The sequence below is a fragment of the Pinus tabuliformis genome, chromosome 9 (assembly GCF_031772625.1).
Source record: "Pinus tabuliformis cultivar Carrire ecotype Pingquan chromosome 9, CPIR1, whole genome shotgun sequence".
Taxonomy (NCBI): Eukaryota; Viridiplantae; Streptophyta; class Pinopsida; order Pinales; family Pinaceae; genus Pinus; species Pinus tabuliformis.
Window position 1 is genome coordinate 768,232,014 of NC_142307.1, and position 21,347 is coordinate 768,253,360.

General features: G+C 37.4%; 1 protein-coding gene across 3 annotated transcripts in view; it reads left to right on the plus strand.

Moving 5' to 3' along the window:
• The window catches only part of LOC149150992 (RNA polymerase III subunit RPC82 family protein), a 333,151-nt gene that overhangs the window by 58,598 nt on the left and 253,206 nt on the right, over window positions 1–21,347 (plus strand). For all 3 annotated transcript variants that reach the window (XR_016262948.1, XM_089440967.1, XM_089440966.1), the window contains 2 exons: window positions 6,165–6,310; window positions 14,503–14,676. Coding sequence is in view for 2 of the 3 variants with exons in the window: in XM_089440967.1 (XP_089297093.1) it covers window positions 6,165–6,310; window positions 14,503–14,676 (320 nt within the window). In the remaining variant the exon portion in view is untranslated. The remainder of the gene's footprint in view (window positions 1–6,164; window positions 6,311–14,502; window positions 14,677–21,347) is intronic.

A 21,347-nucleotide genomic window follows, 5' to 3' on the forward strand; every position in this document is an offset into this window, starting at 1 on the left:
CGGCCTTGATCCGGGTCGTTGTCTCCTTAATAATGCACAACTTCAAACCTAGCTCTGATACCACACGAAGGAGATCAAATAAGCATATATAAAAATATCAGAGACAAAAAACTAGACATGGCGGAAAAGGCCTTAGCCTTGATGTATTCCTCACATTCTCATTATTAAAATAATGTTTATGATACATATAAACACATGAGGAGAATTTGTCTCAAGATAGTGCGTCTATCTTGGACACTATGGTTGAGTAAATCTCCCAACCAAACACTAATCTAGGAGCTTAACTAGTTGGAGAGAATCTCCCAACCAAACACTAATCTAGGAGCCTAACGAGTTGGAGAGAATCTCTCAACCAACTAGACCTAAACTGACTCCTATCTATGAGGAACAAACCCAATTTAGAAAAGTAGGATTAAATCCAACTTTCTTGATTTTAATTAATTTAATTATTTTGGGCTTATAATTATTTTTAATACATGATAGTGAGGCTAACATTTATTTATTTTGATTCACTTTTGGAAGGTAGGGTAGATAATTATGTGCCACTTTGCTACACTTGTCAAATCAATAATGCCCTTTTCTATTAATCAGCTGGATTCTTCGTTTTGGCTTTGCCCACGAAGAAAACTTTTAGGGTGGAAAGCTCACTCTATCAAAATATTCTAGGACATGATTGCATGGTGTATTAGAATGGGGTACAAGACTCCTCTATATAGTGATGATGTTAGGTCAATTGCCATTTTAAATATGGATCACTAGGCCACCTTCTAATCACAATATTAATAAGGGGCAACTAAAACCACCTTCTAACAACCACATCAATGCTGATCTCACATAAATAAATTAATGGCCACTAATGGGGTTAGTAAGTCGAACTTAACCACCATTACAACAACAAAATAACATTTTAAAATATATCATGTATTATTATTATTATTTTAAATAATAATATTTTAATTTTATTTGTCTTTTTAAATTATATAATTAATATATAATTATATATAATATATTTAATAATATATATGTAGTTATATAATTAAATTGCTTATAATACCCAATGTAACGAAATAATATCACCCTGAACGAAGGGACGTGACCAGATAAACTACGTTTACCCGACAGATAAGACTGACAGGACCGCAGAATGGAGAAACACTTCAGGGATGGCATAGCTATCGGCGATTGCGTCTGGAACAAGTGTGGTCGACGTGGCAGGGGGTCGGCACAGTCAGCGATCAATGGAGTTGTTACGATGTGAAACTCGTGGTGCTGTTGGGTGAAGGGGAACGGTGTTGATTGCGACACAGTTGCGGACCGTGGAAAGGCAACGCAGTGGGAAGTAGAGGACTGTATTTGACAGTGACAACAGAGGCAAATAGACCAGATGGACAGGGACGGGGTCATCATTCTTCACATTCCTTCTTGTCAACCTCTCCTTGGGTGGACTGGTTGAGTTTTCCTGGAATTGGGAAGGTATCAGTTGCTGTCAGTAGACACAGAGACAGGCGTCAGGTGGATCAGCGACATATGGGATAGAGGGTCAGAGGGAGCCACCACAACGATGGAAAAAGCTGTCGAGAGTTGAAAAACAGACAAAAGTATGGATTTCAAACACTCTCTTAGTCGATTCGAAAGGAGACTTCACATTCATCTCAATAGGTCGATGATTCACATTATTTATTTTTTCAACCTCATTATGGTTTAGATTTGGTCTACGAGCCAGAATGTCCACTCTTATTTTGTCCATATATTCATGTTGAAGTGTGGCTTCAACGCTGATTCTTTTGTTAATATTAAAAACATGAATTTTCTCGTTGTGTTTGAGTGTCCTAGCCACCGCATTTACATGGGATTCAAATGTGGCGGAACTGGGACTTGACTTCAAAAAATTGTCCAAGTACTCGACAAACAGTCTTGCATAAAGAGCCTCTCGTTTTCCACCGGATAGGATTATGTGATATGCGTTGTTGGCAACCTCGAGGAATAAATCGTTATTATCAAAACATTCTTCGCAAGAGCTTTCTAATTGACATTGAAGGCGTATAAGATCAACAATTTTTGCCTTATGTTGCTACTCATCAGAGGAACTCGATTTCTCGTACATTAAGGCAAGGGATTGCGGATGTCCATAGCTCTTAATATTTTCGATGGTTACAATCTCATTGCCTTTATTTTTGATATATTCAAGGAAGTGATCCCTCTGTGGTTCAAGAGTGTTGTCTTTGCAAACCATTATGTACAAAGAATGAAACAATGGTTTGTCTTTGTTTTCTAAGGAGTTTTTGAATACCTCTCCAAATTTATCTACTACATGCTTCACAAGTTGTTCTGTCAAAATCTTTTGAAACTTGTCTTTGTTGCTTGGATTAAACAACGTTGCAAGCAAAGGTATACTTTCCCCAGGTGCAACACGTGTAATCAGAGCAATTGAACTTAATCGCTCATCTTTGTGATGCCTATCCCCACCATCTCGACTGTAATGATCAACGCTATCTCGTCATATCGATCATCATCCCTGTATCTGTCAAATTCCTTTGTTAACCCTCCTTCGCAGATCGTGGTGGAAAGCGATTTTCACCAAAAACTACACGAAACTTCTCAATAGCAGGAATAAGTAACCTAGAAAATACTTTTTTCTTTGCTGAAACTGGTGCACTCCCAAGTTTCTCCTGCTGTTTTTCTTTTGATGATGCTTTAAATTCTGATGCAACAACATCTTCTACAGGAACACCTCCTTTGTGTTTTGCTGTCTTTGAAATTTTGCGCTCTTCATTTTTGGTCTCAGCATCATATTCTCTAAATAATTCAGCTTTGATTGGATGATATCTTCTGAGGAGTCAACATTGGGTCCCTTCCCTTTTTTCTTCATCACTGGTTCTTTATAGAGTTGCATTGATTTTGACACTGTCGAGACATCTTGTTCCACATCAAATTTCTTCCCTCTTCTTGGCCGCTTTCTAGGTCCCCACTCTTCATCATCATCAATGTCTTCTTCCACATCTCTCTCATTGTTATGATATTGTTCATCTTCTTGTTTCTCAAGATAGTCCCCATCCACATCATCTTTATCTGGATCATCATCTTGATCTGTATCGTTCTCATCAGAATCTTCAACATTATAATCATACACTGCTTCATCTTTTTCACTGTCTTGATTGATATCATTTTCATATTCATCATTATCTATTACATCTTCATTTTTGTTATCATTCTGATCAAAATCTTGTAATCCTGCTTCACCTTGTTTCGTTTCTTCACTGTCATTATCATCTTCCTTATTATCGATTTCCTTTAGACGTGCTTTAACTTCTGTATATGATTTTTCCCATTGCTGAAGCTTTTCTTGAATTTTAATAAACTGCTCAATGAATTCATGACGTAAACGTATTGGTATATTTTGCGGCAAACAACGTTGAAAGACTCGCATGGTTATGTTGTGCAATAGATAATGTTCAAAGTCTCACATGGCTCTGATACCACTGAAGCAATAAAACTATAGCTTGTTGACTGTAAATGTTAAAATACACAAAGGTATTTGTAATAATAATTTATTATATATAAAATGTACAAGTATGTTGAATGTTACAATAAGGACCCACATATATACTAGGCAGGTGTCCCTTCACGATTGGACATGTCTTTTAGACATGCCTTTCCACTTTACTTGATGACTATTTAACATAGTCATTATTTGATTATTTATCGTTTACATTATTTATATTTATTTATTTTGTTATGAATTATATTTATAACATAAACCTTCACACAATCTTGTATTCACTTGTATAACTTATAGTAGTAAGTCTCCACTTCTATCTTCTATTGCTATTCCCTTAAGGATATGGTTACTAATAATATCAATGATGGGCACATTTTCAAGTTCTTAGACACACTCACAAAGGGAGAAAAACCACAAGATGACAATGTGATCCTTGCTTATACTAAATAGCAATGCTACCACTTCTCAAGTATTTTTCTTAAGTGGGGTTTTGATGTGATACATCTTTTTTTGTCCCACCTTTTCTCTAAAAATGTAGTTGTAGGAGAGTCATTGTCATTTGAGAAAATTAAAAACAATTTGATAGTGAGTTAGTCACTTAGGGTCAGGGTGGTGCACTAAAGTCTAACTTCAAGGGGTGCTTTCTTTATTTATTTTGATTCACTTTTGGAAGGTAGGGTAGATGGTTATGTGCCGCTTGACTACACTTGTCAAATCAATAATGCCCTTTCCTATTAATCAGTTGAATTCTTTGTCTTGGCTTTGCCCACGATAGATAACATATTTAGAATGGTTAGAAATAAGGGATAAATGCCCCATAACATATTGTACATCTTGCATAAAATATAGATCATGTTTATATTGAAGAAAACTTTTGCGGTGGAAAGCTCCACTCTATCAAAATATTCTAGGACATGATTGCATGGTATATTAGATGGGGTACAAGACTCCTCTATATAGCGATGACTTTAGGTCAACTGCCACTTTAAATATGGATCACTAGGCCACCTCCTAATCACCATATTAATAAGGGGCAACTAAAAGCACCTTCTAACAACCACATCAATACTGACCTCACATAAATAAATTAATGGCCACTAATGGGGTCAGTAAGTCGAGCTTAGCCACCATTACAAACAACAAAATAACATTTTAAAATATATCATGTATTCTAATGATGGGCCTTGAGCTTGTTCCTATATACGAAATTAGGTTGTGATTTTATGTTGTAAAACACTTGACTTCAACATAACGAAACTTTAAAATTAAGACATTACATTCACCATAGAATGGAACTTCATGCTTTAGTGATTGCACAATTTTGCAAAAATCAATTATTTCATATTTGTTGCTTAGTTTGATTAAAAGCCTAGTATTCAAAACAGGCTAGTTCAAATTGTAAACCGGTCGAACTATCCAACCGGTAGAAAAACTAGTTTTAATCCCCACGGGCTAGGGTTTTGGGGTCTAACTAGCCATAAACCGATCGGTATATGATGGAATCGATCGGTTTTCCCATAAATCGATCGATTTATTACCAGGCCGACCACAAACCCCAGAAAAGGTAGTTTTGTGCTTTTCGAAGATGTTTTGAGGGAAACTAGGGGTTGTTTCCCTCTAGAAACAACACCTCTCATTTGCCTCACACATCTCATTTTGGAGTTTTTGTGAGCTTGAAGGGTGTTGATTTTTTGTTGGAGTAGAGAAATAACGAAGAGTTTGGGCTGAGTAGTAGCCACCATGATATGATGGATGGCAAAATGATCTGCAAATATTGCCAAAAATCTATTGAAGGACGAGGTATTTACAGGTTCAAACAACACTTGGCTGGGATAGGAGGCCATGTAAAGCCATGTAGAGCACCAAATGAAGTAATAGGGTATATTAGGGCATAATACCTTCATAAGTTTGAGACTCAAGTCACTCAACCGATTGAGAAGTTTGTGACTCAAGCAGTTGAAAAGTTTGAGAGACGAGACTCAACCAACTGAGTTTGGTCATGATAAGAAGTGATCATATTGATCATTGTTATGTAGACTTGTAGTAGGCCAATGGCCCCATAGCTTGTAGCATTGTTTTTGGACTCTAGAGGCCATTTAGAGCCTCATTGATTATGTATTTTGTTGTTGATATGTATTGCACTTGGTGCCATTTTGATATATTCACCTTTACATGGTATATAGATGAGCAAACTTTGCATATTTTGTCTCTATTGGTTTGGAATCATGGTTTTAAATCTTAAACAAGATTTTTCATTAAAAATTAATTATTTCATGTATTTTTTTAAAGACCGGTTCATTGAGATTTGACTAGTCCTAGTCTGGCCAGTTCCGTTTTGAAACCTGGTTTGATAGGTGGACCTGTCGGGTCACTGTTTTCGGTTTTGAATACTATGATTAAAAGTACACAGGTATTGCTAAATGTCTCAACAATTTAATGTACGCTTTCCAATGTTGTGGTTTTCCACTCTTTTACATTTTTTCAATTCTCCATTTTGAAAAATGTTTCTTATTTATCAAGATGAATCTATCCTGTTGAAAGATTGGTTTCTTTTTCTTGCCTAGGTCAGTTTTAGCTTTTTGCAGAGGCCAATATTCTACTAGATTTAAGGTTCTCTTGATTTCTTAGATTCAATTGTGATAAGTATGGTGTCATGTTTATGCAGGGGAGGCTGATGTATGGGGACCTCTTAAAGAAACCTTTGCTGGACTTGTTCATTCACACTACATAGAACGTTGCCCAGTTGCTGAGCCCTTAGTTCCACCAAGGAGTTCACTAGAAGCACCAAAGAAAAGTGCCCGTGGTTCTTTGGTAAGTCATTATTTAAGTGAGCAAAATAATTATTTTGCGAAGTCCTATTTTATCATTAATGTTGAAATATTCTTTAGAATCATTCAAGCTTTTCTTCCTAGAATTACTTAAATATGTACATTTATTAGTATGGAATGTAGTTTGTGGGTTAAACTTTGGTCAATTTGATGGAGGTGATAACAAGAAGGAAATGATTTATAATAATATTATTGACAAGGAATTGAAAACGATCTTTGGAACTCAAAAGCAAAGGTGTCATGATAAAGTACACTTTAACTAACAAGGGTCTTTCTCATTTACAATGTCTGGAGAATCATGACATACAATTTAAGGCACAAGGTAAATTAGTGTTCTAGTGCATTCAACTAGGAAGAAGTGGCAAGTGTGATGCAACACAACTAGTGCATCCCATGTTAAAAGTGTTTTTTTTAAACATATAGATATCCATATATTTTGGTTCATTATATCAAAGTTCATCATGTCACTTGTGGGAATTAAACCTGGGTGGAAAGGATCCAAATCATTCCTCCCAACTAATCGAGATAAACCCAATTTGTTGGAATTGTAACTAGTTTTGGTCTTCATAATTGTTGTTGTAGTCATTTCAATATGTATCTTATGTAACAAACAAAAGAAGAAAATAAAAAGTTATAATGCTCATTATTGATGGTCTTCTAGGTAAAAGCATGTTCTTCATGCTTCTAGGGTTTGTTAGGTCATAGGATTTATTGTCATGAGTCAAAGAAGTCAAGATAATGCCTATAAGACCCTTCCGACCAAAATGTAATTAGAAAAACAATTATCTTTGAATCTAGAAAGTCTTGGGAACTCCAAAAGTACAAGTTGGCCTTGGCAACTTCAAGTCGGCCTAAAGGAGGGAATTTGACCCCTTGGAAAGGCTATATAAAAGGGCAGTTCGACCTTATTTGGAACTCACTCATCGACAAGTTCAATCTTAAGAAGGCAATTTGATTTGTAGCTGGGAAGCATGAAAAGAAGATAGTGAAGCTCTAGAAGAAAGGAAGGACAAAAACCTTGTTTTTGGGCTCTATCTTTCTCACACGTGCGAAGGATTAGGGTTTTTGCAGCTTTCAAGAAGGCCGAAATTGTAGGTTCGAGTTGCAGTGTTAGTAGTTGGGAGAGCAAGATATTATGTTTTGACTTTGTTGACATTGGAAGCTGTCTTGATCAAGGAAGACATCTTTAAGGGCAGTGTTAGGGTTTCTGCAGCAACTGCAGGGCCAAAGTAGCAGTATTGACGCTGGTAGGTTGAAATTGCAGTTTGAAGCTTTTCAAAGGAATGACTTGTTGGAAGGGCTGACTTGGTAGTTGGAGGAGGACTTGGTCTAGGGTTTGGGTCTTTGTTGTATGATTTGAAGCAGATTCTATAAGAAGAGAGGAGTTTTTCCGGGTTTTCCCCTTGGGGGGGTTTTGCCCTGGCCGAGATTTTTGTGTACTCTGTTGCTACTATTTTTGTTCTTGATATGTGTTTGATGAAAAGATCTAAATAAAGAACACAAGAAGATTAACAAAGTTCACAAGCAAATATTAAGGTTAAAGGAAAATTGGAATTGATAGCCGCCACTTTGCATTTTCCAACACAATGAACTTGTTCCTGGTTATAGAGTTCTGCATTTTATATTGGATAATCTTATTCATTATAGTCTCATTTGGGCTAGCTTGTAATGTTGGTGTTGTTGGGAGATCATTCTAGCTCCCAAGGTCAAATATTGTTATAGTCCTATAGTTATAGCAATTCACTTGATGAGAGTCCCTTTTGAGTAATAGATTTGTGTATTGACTTTGATTGGGATTTTCTCATACTATCTTAGTTGGAAATTGTGGAGGGGTGCCTGGTTTTGGATTGTTCTTCATTACATATAAGGAATTTGGACAACTTGAGGAAAAAATAAAGAAAACAAGTAAATCAATGTATTTAGTTTGTAGGGATAATATCTATATTGACATGCTCCCAAGTGTGTAGATCAATTGGCAATAGAGTGTACTGTTAAGACACTCCTTGTAATGTAATCCTCATCCAGCCCATGTGCCGTGCTAGGTGGGTGTGCGGTGCACGTAGAAGTTATAGTGGTATCAGTTGGAATTGACCTTGTATCCTTAAAACACTTATGAAGGCCTTGTTATTGCATAAAATTTGACCTTGGTTGGTATTAGGGCATTAGCAAATCAAGAAAAATCAAAGATGAGACCTCATGTTGAAATAAATCACATTGGGGTTGAACTATCTTAGGGAGATGCTCTTGAGAATGCTTCATTTATTTATCAAAAGCTAATGAAGAGCTTATTATTATGCCTGTGGCTGGTGGTAGAGATATTTCTATTAATGTGACTTCTCCGTTTGCAAAAGTCTTGTAATCATTGGATTTGAGAAATTAGATTGCCTTCTGCTCATTGCATATAAATTTTTAAATATTGTAATGGATTCGAGAAGGTGGATTTCCATTATGTCATATTCCCGATATTCATCCTAGTGGAAAAAATTCTTATTATAAAGGTTTTGAAATAGATATATTTTTATCTTGGGTGCTTGGATTTCACACTTGGAGGAATTCTCTGGGACCTTATAGGAGATCTTTATCTTCTTACATAGGAATTTCTAATTGACATCACCACATCCAATTTTTTTTCAAGTAAAGTTGATACATTTTGTGGTGTCTATGTTCCAGTTTTTGATGGGAGAACATGTGCATATGCAACAGTTTCAAAATTCATTGGGAGTTTGTATTTCTAAAGCTACTTTCAAGCTTAGATACAAACGAAACTGTAATACCATAAATGCCGGAGAAGGCTTGATAAGCCTATAATACCAGATGTAATTGAGCTGCATGTTTATGCGTAACTAAATTGCCAATCTCTGTGTGTAATCTCTATCTCTGTTTTGTTATGTGTTAAGGGTGTAATCTTCACATTTGGTCACGGCTGACATTATTTATACTTTATATTATATTTCTAGGTTGCGTAAAGGCTGACCTTGTCAATTCCATATAGGGCCATAAGCCCTCCTTGGGGAAAACACACCACCTCCTTAGTTGTCTGGTATAACACAACTCTTATCTGTATATTTACACACATTGTGATCATTCATTCTTTTTAATACAAGTGATTTAGCCTAAGGGCATGCATTGTGCTTTCTTGTTCTTGATTTGATTTATCTAGCGGATTTGTTCTATGGCTTATTTCTCTCAGTAGGGCTGCAAATCTCCTGGCTGCCCTGGTGCTGTTTATCTTTTTCTTGATTGCAGACTTTGGATTGGTTTTGATTCTCTTGCAAACACTTGTGAGTCTCAACATTGTTTTAGAGTGGGTCTGAACCTCACTCAGTCTATTCAGCAACTGTTTTTAATGCTAGAACATATTTTTAGAGTTTAAAATCCTCTTTTATAGCTAACACATTCTCCTCTTTCAGCGCAGATTTGTTTTTTGGAAGTTGTTGGGCTTTCCTAGGGTTTGAAACATTCTTTTATAGCTAACAGCCTAACACACTATCCTCTGTTACTGCAGACTTGTTTTTGGGAGTTGCTTATTTGTTTTCTGGAATTTGCTGGGTTTTCCTAGGGTTTAAATTTTAAAACCCTCTTTACAGCCAATGTGCTTTCCTTTTATGTTGCAGATCTCTTTTCCTGTAGTTGCTTGTACTTGTCCTTTATTTTGTCTATCAAAGCAATCTTTTGATGACTGCAAAAAGGCTGCTTCTTTTGTTGTTTTTAACTTTGTAGGACCCAGTGGACTCAAAATGACCTATTGCCCATTTGAATGGGCCTATCATGTTTGAATAGACGAAATGGTTATTTTTCTTTTAAGCAAATTGTTTATGGACTTATCTGACAGAACAACTTATGACCTCGTCTGTTTTAAAAAGGATGAAGCTCTTAGGCTACTCACTCAAAATATCGAGCTAAATATGATTCGTCACAACAAGGATAATAAAAGTGTGGAGGAAATTTGGGATACCTTCACAAATCTCTTTGGAATTGTCAGTATTGCTCAAATCAATAGGTTCCTAATGGAGCTTTTTGGGCTCAAGATGGGTGGCTATGAAATCATTGAGAGGTATATTTGGTGCAATGTTGTTGACATTGTGTCGACAAAAAAATCAGCAAGGCTTCCTTGACCTTTTGACTTTGAGAGCGTAGTGAATATGTCTCAATTATTAATTTTTTGTAATTTTTGCCACTTTTGGCACTTACATTAGGAAAAGTGGGTTTTGAGGGGGTGTTATCGACTTATTGACCCTCAATGTGGACCTTAAGAGAATTTTGGAATGGAGAGCATGAATTTGAAGTAGTCATATGCCCCTTACATCTTCTAGGCTCACTTATTTACAATTTTACATGGAAACTAAATAAAAATCAGTCCTGCGGGAATTTTTAATAATTTAAAAAGATAAATAAAAACTTAATTAAATTCCGTGACGCTTTAGATATGTCCTAGTATGGTAACATACATTGAATCTAGGCATTAGGACGGACCCAAGGCCCAATCATCAAGCCACACTTGCTTTGAAGGTGTGTGACTGAAAAAACTCAGCTAGTTATTTATCGCTGAAAATTGAGAATAATTAGTTAATTGAAAAAAAAACATTCTAGAATGTACTCTCTTGATGATGGAGTCCCAAGTCGCCTAAGCTTGTTACAATAGTTCATCATACTAGCGACATTTAATACAATTCCCTGGAGGGTTGCAGAATTTGAGAGAAAGGTAGAGAAAGGAGATAGAAAGGGTCAACCAGTGCCTGTTGACTTCTGGACTTCTGAAAAAATTTGATGAGTGCCCTGTACATTGAGTCATGGGGTCTTCAGATTGTGCTTGGTGTAACCTAGCAGATAACTGATCCCATTATAGGCAATGATTTTGTTGACATATAGTACTAGTTATTTGTTGTAGCATGAATTGTTTTGGACTATTCAGGCCATTTAGAGCCTTTTTGTTGATGTATTTTTGGTTTAGAGATGGATTGCATTTGCACTCAATGCTATTTTGGTTATATGCATTAGTTGTGTGATTGAATTTGTATCATCATCATGTGAATGTCTTATATATTTCATATTTTATGTATAATTCACTATTATATACATATATACATATATATATATATATATATATATATATATTTTAATGTATATTATATTTTTTAATATATAATATATAATGTGTACTTTGTGTCATGTTCTAGGGGGTCGCCGTTTTATGTTTCAGATACTCGTATTTTCGTGTCCTCCGTGTCCTGTGTCCTCATGTCAGGGGACGTAGCTTTAAAGCCAATAAGAATAATTAAATCTAGTGGAAAATGTGAGGATCTTGAAATGAGCCAAGCACAAGAGCAACAAATTCATCTTAATGTTTAATTGTGTCAAAACCTAACAAAAATTCAAAAGTAACTAAGGCAAATATCCTATAAAACTAATGGGAGCAGAGTTTGTTCAAGGAGCGATAGAATCCACTTCTGGTGAATCTGAATGTTCAATAGGTAGTCCTCAATTTTGCAGCTAGCCATATAAAAAAGAGGCATCACAGAGACAAGTTGAAGGAAAAGTTTCACAAAGTGAAACCACCTGCCTTTGATGGTGAAGCAAAATCTGGGAAAGAAGCTAACTTTGATGGTGAAACAAAATCTGGACAAGTTCGTATCTTTTGCCATTAATATAAAAGATATACATGTTGTAAATCTTGCCGAAGGAAGGCATATCAGAACTTAGCTATGGATAGCTCTTGCTAAAAGTCTAAACAAACACCAGGAATTTTCTGCCAGTGTATCCTGACATACATCAAACCAAATTCACATGAACAAAGACTGCGACTCATTTCGGGGCTGCAAGTGTTCTGGGTATGTGCTAAAGCCGACTGCTTCTTTCCTAAAGGACAAGGAGCTCCAGCAGGACTGCATGCAGCGATGAGGTATAGACCTGTCCAGGAGACATATTTAATCTGCTCATGAATACTAAAAATATTATTTTTTCCAGTTGTCCATCAGCCTATATGGTACATATCATAGTTTTTAAAACCGGAACAGGTGATCGGACAGGTCCACCTAATGAACCGGTCTAACCGGGACTGGTTTGGTTTAAACGAATCGGTTTTAAAAAAATACATTAAATAATTAATTTTTAATGAAACAAAACTATTTTTAAGATGTAAAACCATGATTCCAAGCCAATAGAGACAAAATATGCAAAGTTTGCTCATTTATATACCATGTAAAGGTGAATATATCAAAATGGCACCGAGTGCAATACATATCATTGACAAAATAGCAAAATACATAAGAAATGAGGCTCTAGATGGCCCATAAAGTCTAAAAACAATGTTGTAAGCTATGAGGCCATTGGCCTACTACAAGCCTACAGTGTACACATGATCAATCATCAAGTTCATAACCACTACTAGACACAGGATCATCATCAGGAGCTACATAGACATCATCTGGTTTAGAGTCTGAAGATGCCTCAGCCTGATCTGCAACCTCAGTATCAATGCCACCAATGACAATAGAAGTGGACCTAATGGAAGCACGAGTTTGTCGACCTGCATGACTAGTGCCTTCCATTGGTTCTTTGCCTTTCCTTGATGCCACTACTGATCCTGGTTCTGATGCCACCACATAATCTGTTTCAACCCCTGCTAAAGCCATGTCGATATTAAAATCAGCCTCAAACACAGGTTCTTCAGTCTCCTCCACCCATTTTGATGTTGGATCAATATCGTCCAACACAATGGGATCTAGATCAGGAGTTTTGCTCATCATTTGGAGCTCTAATTGCATTTATTGTTTACCCCCAAACCATGAAATCCTGAAAACCATTAAGTCTGTTGAATTTTGAGTGAAATCTAAAATTCTAGTTTCTCCATATGAAATTCAATGAGGTCGAAACCACTCTCAAACATCCTGAGTCAGTTCATGGTAATGTTAAAAATTTAAGTAAAAGGATGACATTTTCATCCTTTTACTTTAAGAATTTAACATTACCATTAATTGCCAACATTGTTAGGGTTGAAACACCCTTAGTTTCCCCCCAAAACCCCTAAACCACAATCAGGATTACGCTTTTTGCAAGTTTTGGTGGGCATGCGTAAAAGCGGCTGGTTTTTTACTGGTTAGGGCAAAAAATGGGTGAAAGGGCCTTTCCAACCGGGTTTTTTGGCCGGTTTAGACCAGCGGCCTTGCTAATCGGCCGGTTAGACCGGTAACCGGTTTTTTAAAACGGTTTTGAAAACTATGGTACATATTGCTTTATTGTTAGCTTGGATGTAAGCTCTTTGAAGCCTTGACATTGCATTGATGTTAAGAATGTCATTTCTCTGCCACGGAAGTAAATACTATGAAAATTGGTTAGATGAATGAGCACTGCAATGTGGAGCAGGGAGAGATACTGAAATTTAAAGATGCGGCAAAAATTTCAGGGATATTTCTTCCAGAAGAAAAGATAAGACCATAGTTTAATAAAGTAGTGCAAACAGGTTGGTCCAGTGATTAGAGGGAAGCTGTTTGGTCACCTATGATACCGACTCAGAAGATGCATGTAAACTGCATTTAATAAGGGAGTGCTTGAATCACGTTCAAGAAAAATATATCGAAGACAATTATTTGATTCTAGAGCATCTTATGTTGTATGTTGCCATCCCCCTCCAAAATACTGAACAGGAGTTTTTAGATGGTGTATTCCCACTGAATACTCTAGTTTTCACAAGGGTTCATAGTTTTGCAGCTCAGCGTGAGTGATATACACTCTAGTCTACTATTATAGGTCTAGATCTAAAATGTCATCATTGTAAATTTTACAGCATCTTCGGTGCAAAATAATACATATTTGGATCAATTATGATTCTGTAAAGAAAAGGCTAAGAATGATTTTGGCTAAAGTTCGAAGTTCACTAAAATTTGCACTTAGTTACTGCTGGATGAATTATGGTTATGCAAAGTACAACTCTAAGAATTGCACTAAAATTTGCACTGAAGTACTGTATATTTATTCTACTTTAAAATATTCACATCCATGTATCAAGCAGTGTCCTTGATTTTCTTAGGTTCAGCATGCTTCATTTTAAGATAATTAGCTTACCATTGTTGCAGGAAAATCCAGTGCTTAAAATTAGATATGTTTGTTTAGTTCTCTTTTTGTTTTGTCAATAATATATTTTTATTAATTGAATGAATCCTTTTTCTCTCTGAACAGCGTAGCCGAGCAGCATTAGTTACCACAGAGCAAGAGACAGAGGAGCGGCGAATAATTGCTGCTGCAGCACCCTTGGAGGGTGAAAGGTTCCTTCTTCCTTCATCTCTAGGGCATGCAACTCGAATGGAAAGAGAAAATAAGGATAATGTTGCAAGCAGTAAAGTAGGTGAGAAGGTGTGTGAAGTTGTTCCAATGTGTAAGTTATTTAGTTGGATGATAAATGTCAAAATCTGCACTCCTATTTCATAGAGGTACACATTCTTCCATTTTTTCACATTTAGTTCATGTACTTACAGCATTAGAAATATATACACAAATTGGGTCACATTGTTTCTGTGCACATGCCATATCTATGGGAGGTGAGGTGTTAAATTCTCTCTTTAATATCAAAGTATCTATGGATTCATTATACCGGAATCAAAATCTAGCTTATGCTTTGGGGGATGGCTTATTTGGCCAATTAAGAAGGCCCAAGGTCCACCTTTCCAAAGTAAAATCAACAATACGGAGGCATTTTAGATCTGACCATTGCAGTTGTTTATAACTTTATTCTTCTGCTTGCTTGGCTCACAAGATGAGCAGAGTTTTCAATGAGGGTGTTTGTGCTGTAAGTTGTTTGCTACTTCTTTGAGAGAAGGTTGGTGTGTTCTTCTTTGTTCCTTGCTTGCTATGGTGATGTGTGAACCTATGACCTATATTTATGTTTATATCAATATATGTCCAGTGGCCATGTTTGCTGTTGTAGATTGATTTTATTTTTTCAAACCCTATGGATGTTTTAGTGTCTCATAAAACCATCGTGGCTTCCTTTTCACTGAAGTAGCCTCCTGAACTGGCATGGGAATATCCTCCCCTAGAGCTCTTGATGATGATACTCTTGTGGCTTGTGGTGAACTTGTATTCTGGGAACTTGTGCCTTGTGATATTGAACTTTGTGAACCTGTCACTCCCGAATTCGATGATCCTTTTGACCCCGGTGAAACTGAAGATCTTGAAACTTGTGGTGTGCTCCCTTGATGAGAAGCCTATTGCTCTACATGATCATCCTCTTGTGATAGCCTCAAGGTCCTCTCCTCCTCAAACATCACATCCCGCCTCAGGACCACTTTCCTCCTGGCAGGAATATATATGCGATAGGCCTTGGAAGTCTCTCTATAACCCACAAAGATGCCTTTCTCTATGGTGGGTTCCAGCTTTGTCCTCTTCTCCTCAGGGACATGTGAATAAGTAAGGCACCCAAAAATCCTGATGTGCCCAATCTCAGGCTTCTTCCCAGAAAAATCCTCCTCAGGAGTCTTACTCCCCAACACTCTGTGGACTCCTGTTCTACAGATATACTGCAGTGTTACAAGCCTCAGCACATAAAAACAAATGTAGCCTCTGATCATGCAACATGGCTCTCGCTGCCCCTACTATGTCCCTTCTCTTCCTCTCTTCGACCCCATTTTGCTAGTAGTTATATGGCACTATGAACTCTCTCCTTATGGCTGGTTCATACAAAACTCCATCTCATTGGTGGTATACTCGCCCCCATTGTCTGTCCCAGTGTTGCAGGAACCGTGCCCCCCCAAGGATTCAATGGCAGATCCGCGTCCTGTACGGATCCGCCACCGATCCTTCGGCAAAACTGCAGATCGAAAAATCGGATCCGCAGTTCCTCCTTTTTTCGGTGGTTCTTGCAAAATTGGATTCGTGGGGGCCCGATCCGTGGCTCCTATTACTTGATCCGCAATTTCTATTTCTCGATCTGCGGATCTGGAAAGGGTTAGGTGTGGATCTGTGGAGGTTCGAGCGTGTATCCACCGTGGATCGCGATCGGATCCGAGAGAAGGTGGACAGTTCCACGGGGCTATTTTCTTTTTTTTTTTCGGAAATTCCGAATTGTTCTATGAGGAACTACACTTTCCGAATACTCCCAAGGTGACCCTTGATGCTCCCTAGACGCTTCCTAGATGCTCCCTAATGGTAATGTTAAATTCTTAATGTAAAAGTGACATTCTCCTTTATCTTTCATTTCCATCCTTTTACTTAAATTTTTAACATTACCATGAAATGGCTCAGGATGTTTGAGAGTGGTTCCAACCTCATCAGACTTCATATGGAGAAAATAGAATTTCATATGCCATTCAAAATTCAGCAGACTTAATAGTTTTCAGGATCAATGGGATGGTGGCATTTCATTGGATTATATGATGTATGAGGGCATGTGATTGGCATTTAATCAAGAGCAACAAGCCCTATATGTACCCCAGTGTTGGTGTTATTGATTGTTGAACTCATTTGTCATGTCCTTAATAATTATGTACCCTTCACTCAAGTCAAAAACATTGATCAGGCATGTTAAGCTTTCTCTACCATATTATAAGGCTTGGATTAAGTTGTTTGATCAAAATTAGGGAATGTTGACTAAAATCCCTATAGAATTGAAGTAGAGGCAAAGACTAGACAAGAGAAGAGGAATCTAGATTGTAGATGGTTGATGCTGGAATAATTAATCGTTGATGTACAATGGATGCCATATCTATCTTGATTTATGTAAAAATATGCATGTTTTCATGTATTCTACAACTAATTTGGTATTTTGGATGTTTTTTTAATATAAATGCAATATATATATATATATATATATATATATATATATATATATAGTAGACGCTTTCGAGACGCTTCGCTTCCTAGATTTTTGGAAAATGACGCTTCCACGTCCCCGCTTCAAAAAAAGTCCCTGTTTCGTCCCCGCTTTGTGCAACATTGGTCTGTCCTAAAGACCTTGATCTTCTTCCATGTTTGGTTCTCCATAAGAGCCTTAAACTCTTGGAACCTCTTGAAGACCTGATCCTTGGTCTTCATAAAGAAAATCTAGGTCTTCCTGGAGTAGTCATCATTGAAATTAACATAGTATTTATATCCACTCAATGCTACATAAGGCATAGGACCACACATAAGAGTGTATCAAATCAAGGATACTTGCTACCCTGTTGTCGTTGCTTGGGAAAGGAGTCTTAGTGTACTTTTCCCAAAGGACACCACCTGCACACATCATGATGCTTAGCATTGAAATCTGGTAAATCAGTAACAATCTCCATTAGTACCCTAAGTGCAGGGTGGTGCAAGTGGGCCATCCTCTTGTGCCATAACTTGCATAAATCACTGCTTTTGCTAATCATAGTCACTAATGCTCAGGTAGGCTGAAACATGACCTGTAGAGTCTCCCATGATACTCCAATCACTCTAGCAGAAGTGATACTAGATCCCTTGGGATACATGAGCACCTATCCATGTTGGAACACCATTACATATCCCCTGTCCTGAATACTGGAAACTGATATTGATTTCTTCTTCAACCCTAGAACATATATAACCTCTATCACTTTCAAGGGAGGTAGTGACTCCCTCTGAAAGGATACGACCCCCACACCTATTGCTCTGGCCTTGGAGTTATCCCCAAACATCACCTCCAAGTCTATATTAGTCTCATTAAGACTCGTAAAGTGCTCTCTGACTCCAGTCATATGGTAGGGAACTCTACTATCTACAAACCAGACACTAGAGGATGTAACACTAGTGGAAAGACTCACCACTAAAGCAAAATTTGTGTCAAACTTGGTGGAAAACTCATCCACCTCGGCTGATGCTGCAACAACCTTCTTCTTCCCCTTCTTATTGGGACACTGAAAGGCATAGTGACCCATCTTTTGACAAGCAAAGCATCTTACTTTGCTCATGACCTTCTCCTTCTCGTTTTGTTTGTCCTTCTGCTCGGTCCCACTAGAAGACCCCTTCTTGGCCTTCTTCCTGCCCTTAGCTGCAAGGGAAACATTCTCCTCATCAACCCACCATGCAAGTTGCCACTCTTGCCACTCCTCCTAGATGAAATCATCCCACATTCTCATCCAATCTGGAAGATGTTCTCTAGCAACAATGCCATCTATAAATCCATCCCACTTCTTGGGAATACCACTTAGTGCCGTCTTGACCAATTGGTCATCAAGGATAGCCTCTTCCACTGCATCCAACTCATCTCTCACCTGTGTGATCTTGGTTAGGTATGAGTTCACTGTGTCAATCTTGGTCATCTTGGTGTTTCTTGGTTTCTCACGTAACACCATCTTCCGATTCTCATTTGTGCTCTGGTAAAGTTTTATCAGGGACTCCCACATCTCATAGGAAAACTTCTTCCCTGATACATGAGGTATACTGTGGTCCTTAATTGTGTTTAGAAGGATCCTCTTGTTGAATTTTGCCAACTAAACAATATCAATGGGTGGTTGTACTGCACTCTCTACAATATCCCATAGCTCAAACTCCTTAAGCAACAAGAATAGCCTCTCCTTCCAGGGACCAAAGTGTTTAGCCCCACACAACCTATCCTCCACCCTCAAAATAGTAACCATCTGACTCTCTCAACCAACACAACTTCACAACACTGAAATTGAGCAAACACCTCCCTCTCAACCACATATCTTTGGTATATAGGCTGGTTTATGCTTGCTGGTTACTATTTATCACTTGTAGGTTCACAAGCGCTTTGATACCATGTAGAAAATTTGCATGTGTCCTGTAGCCCTACCCAGTTTCAATTTGTTTTACATATGATGTTTAATGCCCAAACCCCATGTTCATTTTCTAAGTTAAACATGAATATAAAATTAAAAAAAAACATTGCTAGGCTACCTCTACTCTTTCACTTTCACTTTTAACTGATAATTTTTTTTAGCAAGCATGCACATAAATTTTGAACACTGATTTTTGGTCAATCACAAACCTTGGAAAAACCTCGAAGGGAAAACTAGTTAGAAGAAGATTTTTATTTTGCTTTCTCAAATAATTTATTACAACATTAATTACACAGGGGTACTTATCTCCACCCTTGAATTTTAGGTCAGTCCTCTAGAAATTCATGATGTTGTTCTAGGAATGTGTGCCATAGTCAACCTTCTCTGCTTTGAAAAACATGCCACTATTTAGAGTTTCTAGAACTTGGAATACGAGCCATAGTAAACACTACGACCTCAATTTTCGTGGCTTTGCTTTAGCAATAAATGCGCTTGATTTCAATGCTGAAAGCAAACCTTTGTCCCTCGAATTTTGGGCCACAGAATCACACTGTCAGAGCTTGAAATTAATGCCTTTTGGCCAACAATCTCTGCCTTGTACGGTGTGTTAACAATCTTAAATTTAATGCATTGGAAGTGCCTCGATTTTTGTGCTAAAACTACTCGCAATTTCTGGAAATGCGTGCCTATTCCCTTTGGGATTCAAGCTATGTGAGGTTTTCTCCTTGCTGTTGTAGATCTCTCCTTGAGCAAATAATGCTATCTTAGCCTCCTCTTCCTCTTCCCTTCTCCAACACTTGCACATGAAGAATGAGCCCTCCTTTCCCTTTTTCCGCTCGTTTAGTCTCACAATGATGAGAAGCCCTATCCCTAAGATCAAGGGCTGAGATTAGATCTCAACTTCCCTTGATCAAGGGTGGAGATCTAATCTCACATTGACCCCCTTTTTATGTCTACCCCTTCATTAATGAACATCCCTAGTCACTTTAATAACTTGTTTTTATACCATTTACTTTTTCTCATAAAGTCACTTTAATATAATAAAGTACGATGTACTTTTAGACCCTCATAAAGTAACTAAAAGGTCAAATGACTGTAATAACTCATAAAGTCACACTAAAAAGGTGGGTTATCATGTTTTTCCTAGGGCGAAGAAAGAATCACTAAGAAACACCTTTGTGGTACCTTTTTCAACACTCCCTCTTATCGATGAAGGTGTTTTTGACCACTCTCATCAGTGGAAATGTACTCTAGCTTCACTGCACCTCTCTGAACACAATCCCATATGAAGTGGTACTTGATGTTAATATGCTTTGACCTATCATGAAATACTAGATTCTTCGTGAGTTTAATACAACTTTGATTATCACAGTATATCATAGTTGGTCTCAGCCTCTGACCAAATAAGCCACACATCTTGCGAAGCCAAATAGCCTCACAATTGGCGTGACTCACTGCAATGTACTCAACCTCCACAAAACTCATTGCCATTGATCTCCCTTTCCTGCTAAACCATGACAACACTGCCTAACCCAACATGAAACAACATCTAGATGTACTCTTGTTAAAATTTGGCAGCTCAGGGATGAATTTATCCTAGAAGAAATCATATCTTTCAATTTTGTTTGAACCACCTATAATAAATTTCATTTCTGACAATTCTAATATGACTTTCCAAAAATGGTAAGTCACATCTCAATTTGGAAGCTATGAAACCGGATTCGTTGGAAATGGTCTACGTGTCCGAATCCCACGAATTAGACACGATTCATTGGGGATTCGAATCCCAGAATGGGACACGTCGTGTCCTAACGGGACACGTACGAATCCCGTACATGTCCCGATTTATCTTACTATCTTGTAAGTTGTCTTTCATTTATGAATCATGATTTATCATTTTATGTGACATGCATTTGAATTTTGTATGTATTATGCATGCTAATTGCGATAATGTTACTATTACTAACTTACTTTGTAAACAATGAAACTAACATCTAGATGATCTATGTTTGAAATCAATGAATTTGTATCATTAATGAGAATTTGTGTAAGAAATATCTAATTTTTAATATATATATATATATATATATATATATATTTAATAAAATAATATATAACGAATCCTACGTGTCCTGTTTCGGGGGGTCAACGTGTCCGAATCTGACTCTCGAATCCCCATATCCTACGAATCCCGAATCCCTGTGTCAGGTGACTTAGTTTGGAAATGACTTTCCAAAAATAGAACGTCACATCTAAATGATCAAGGATGATCTCCACATATGGAATCCA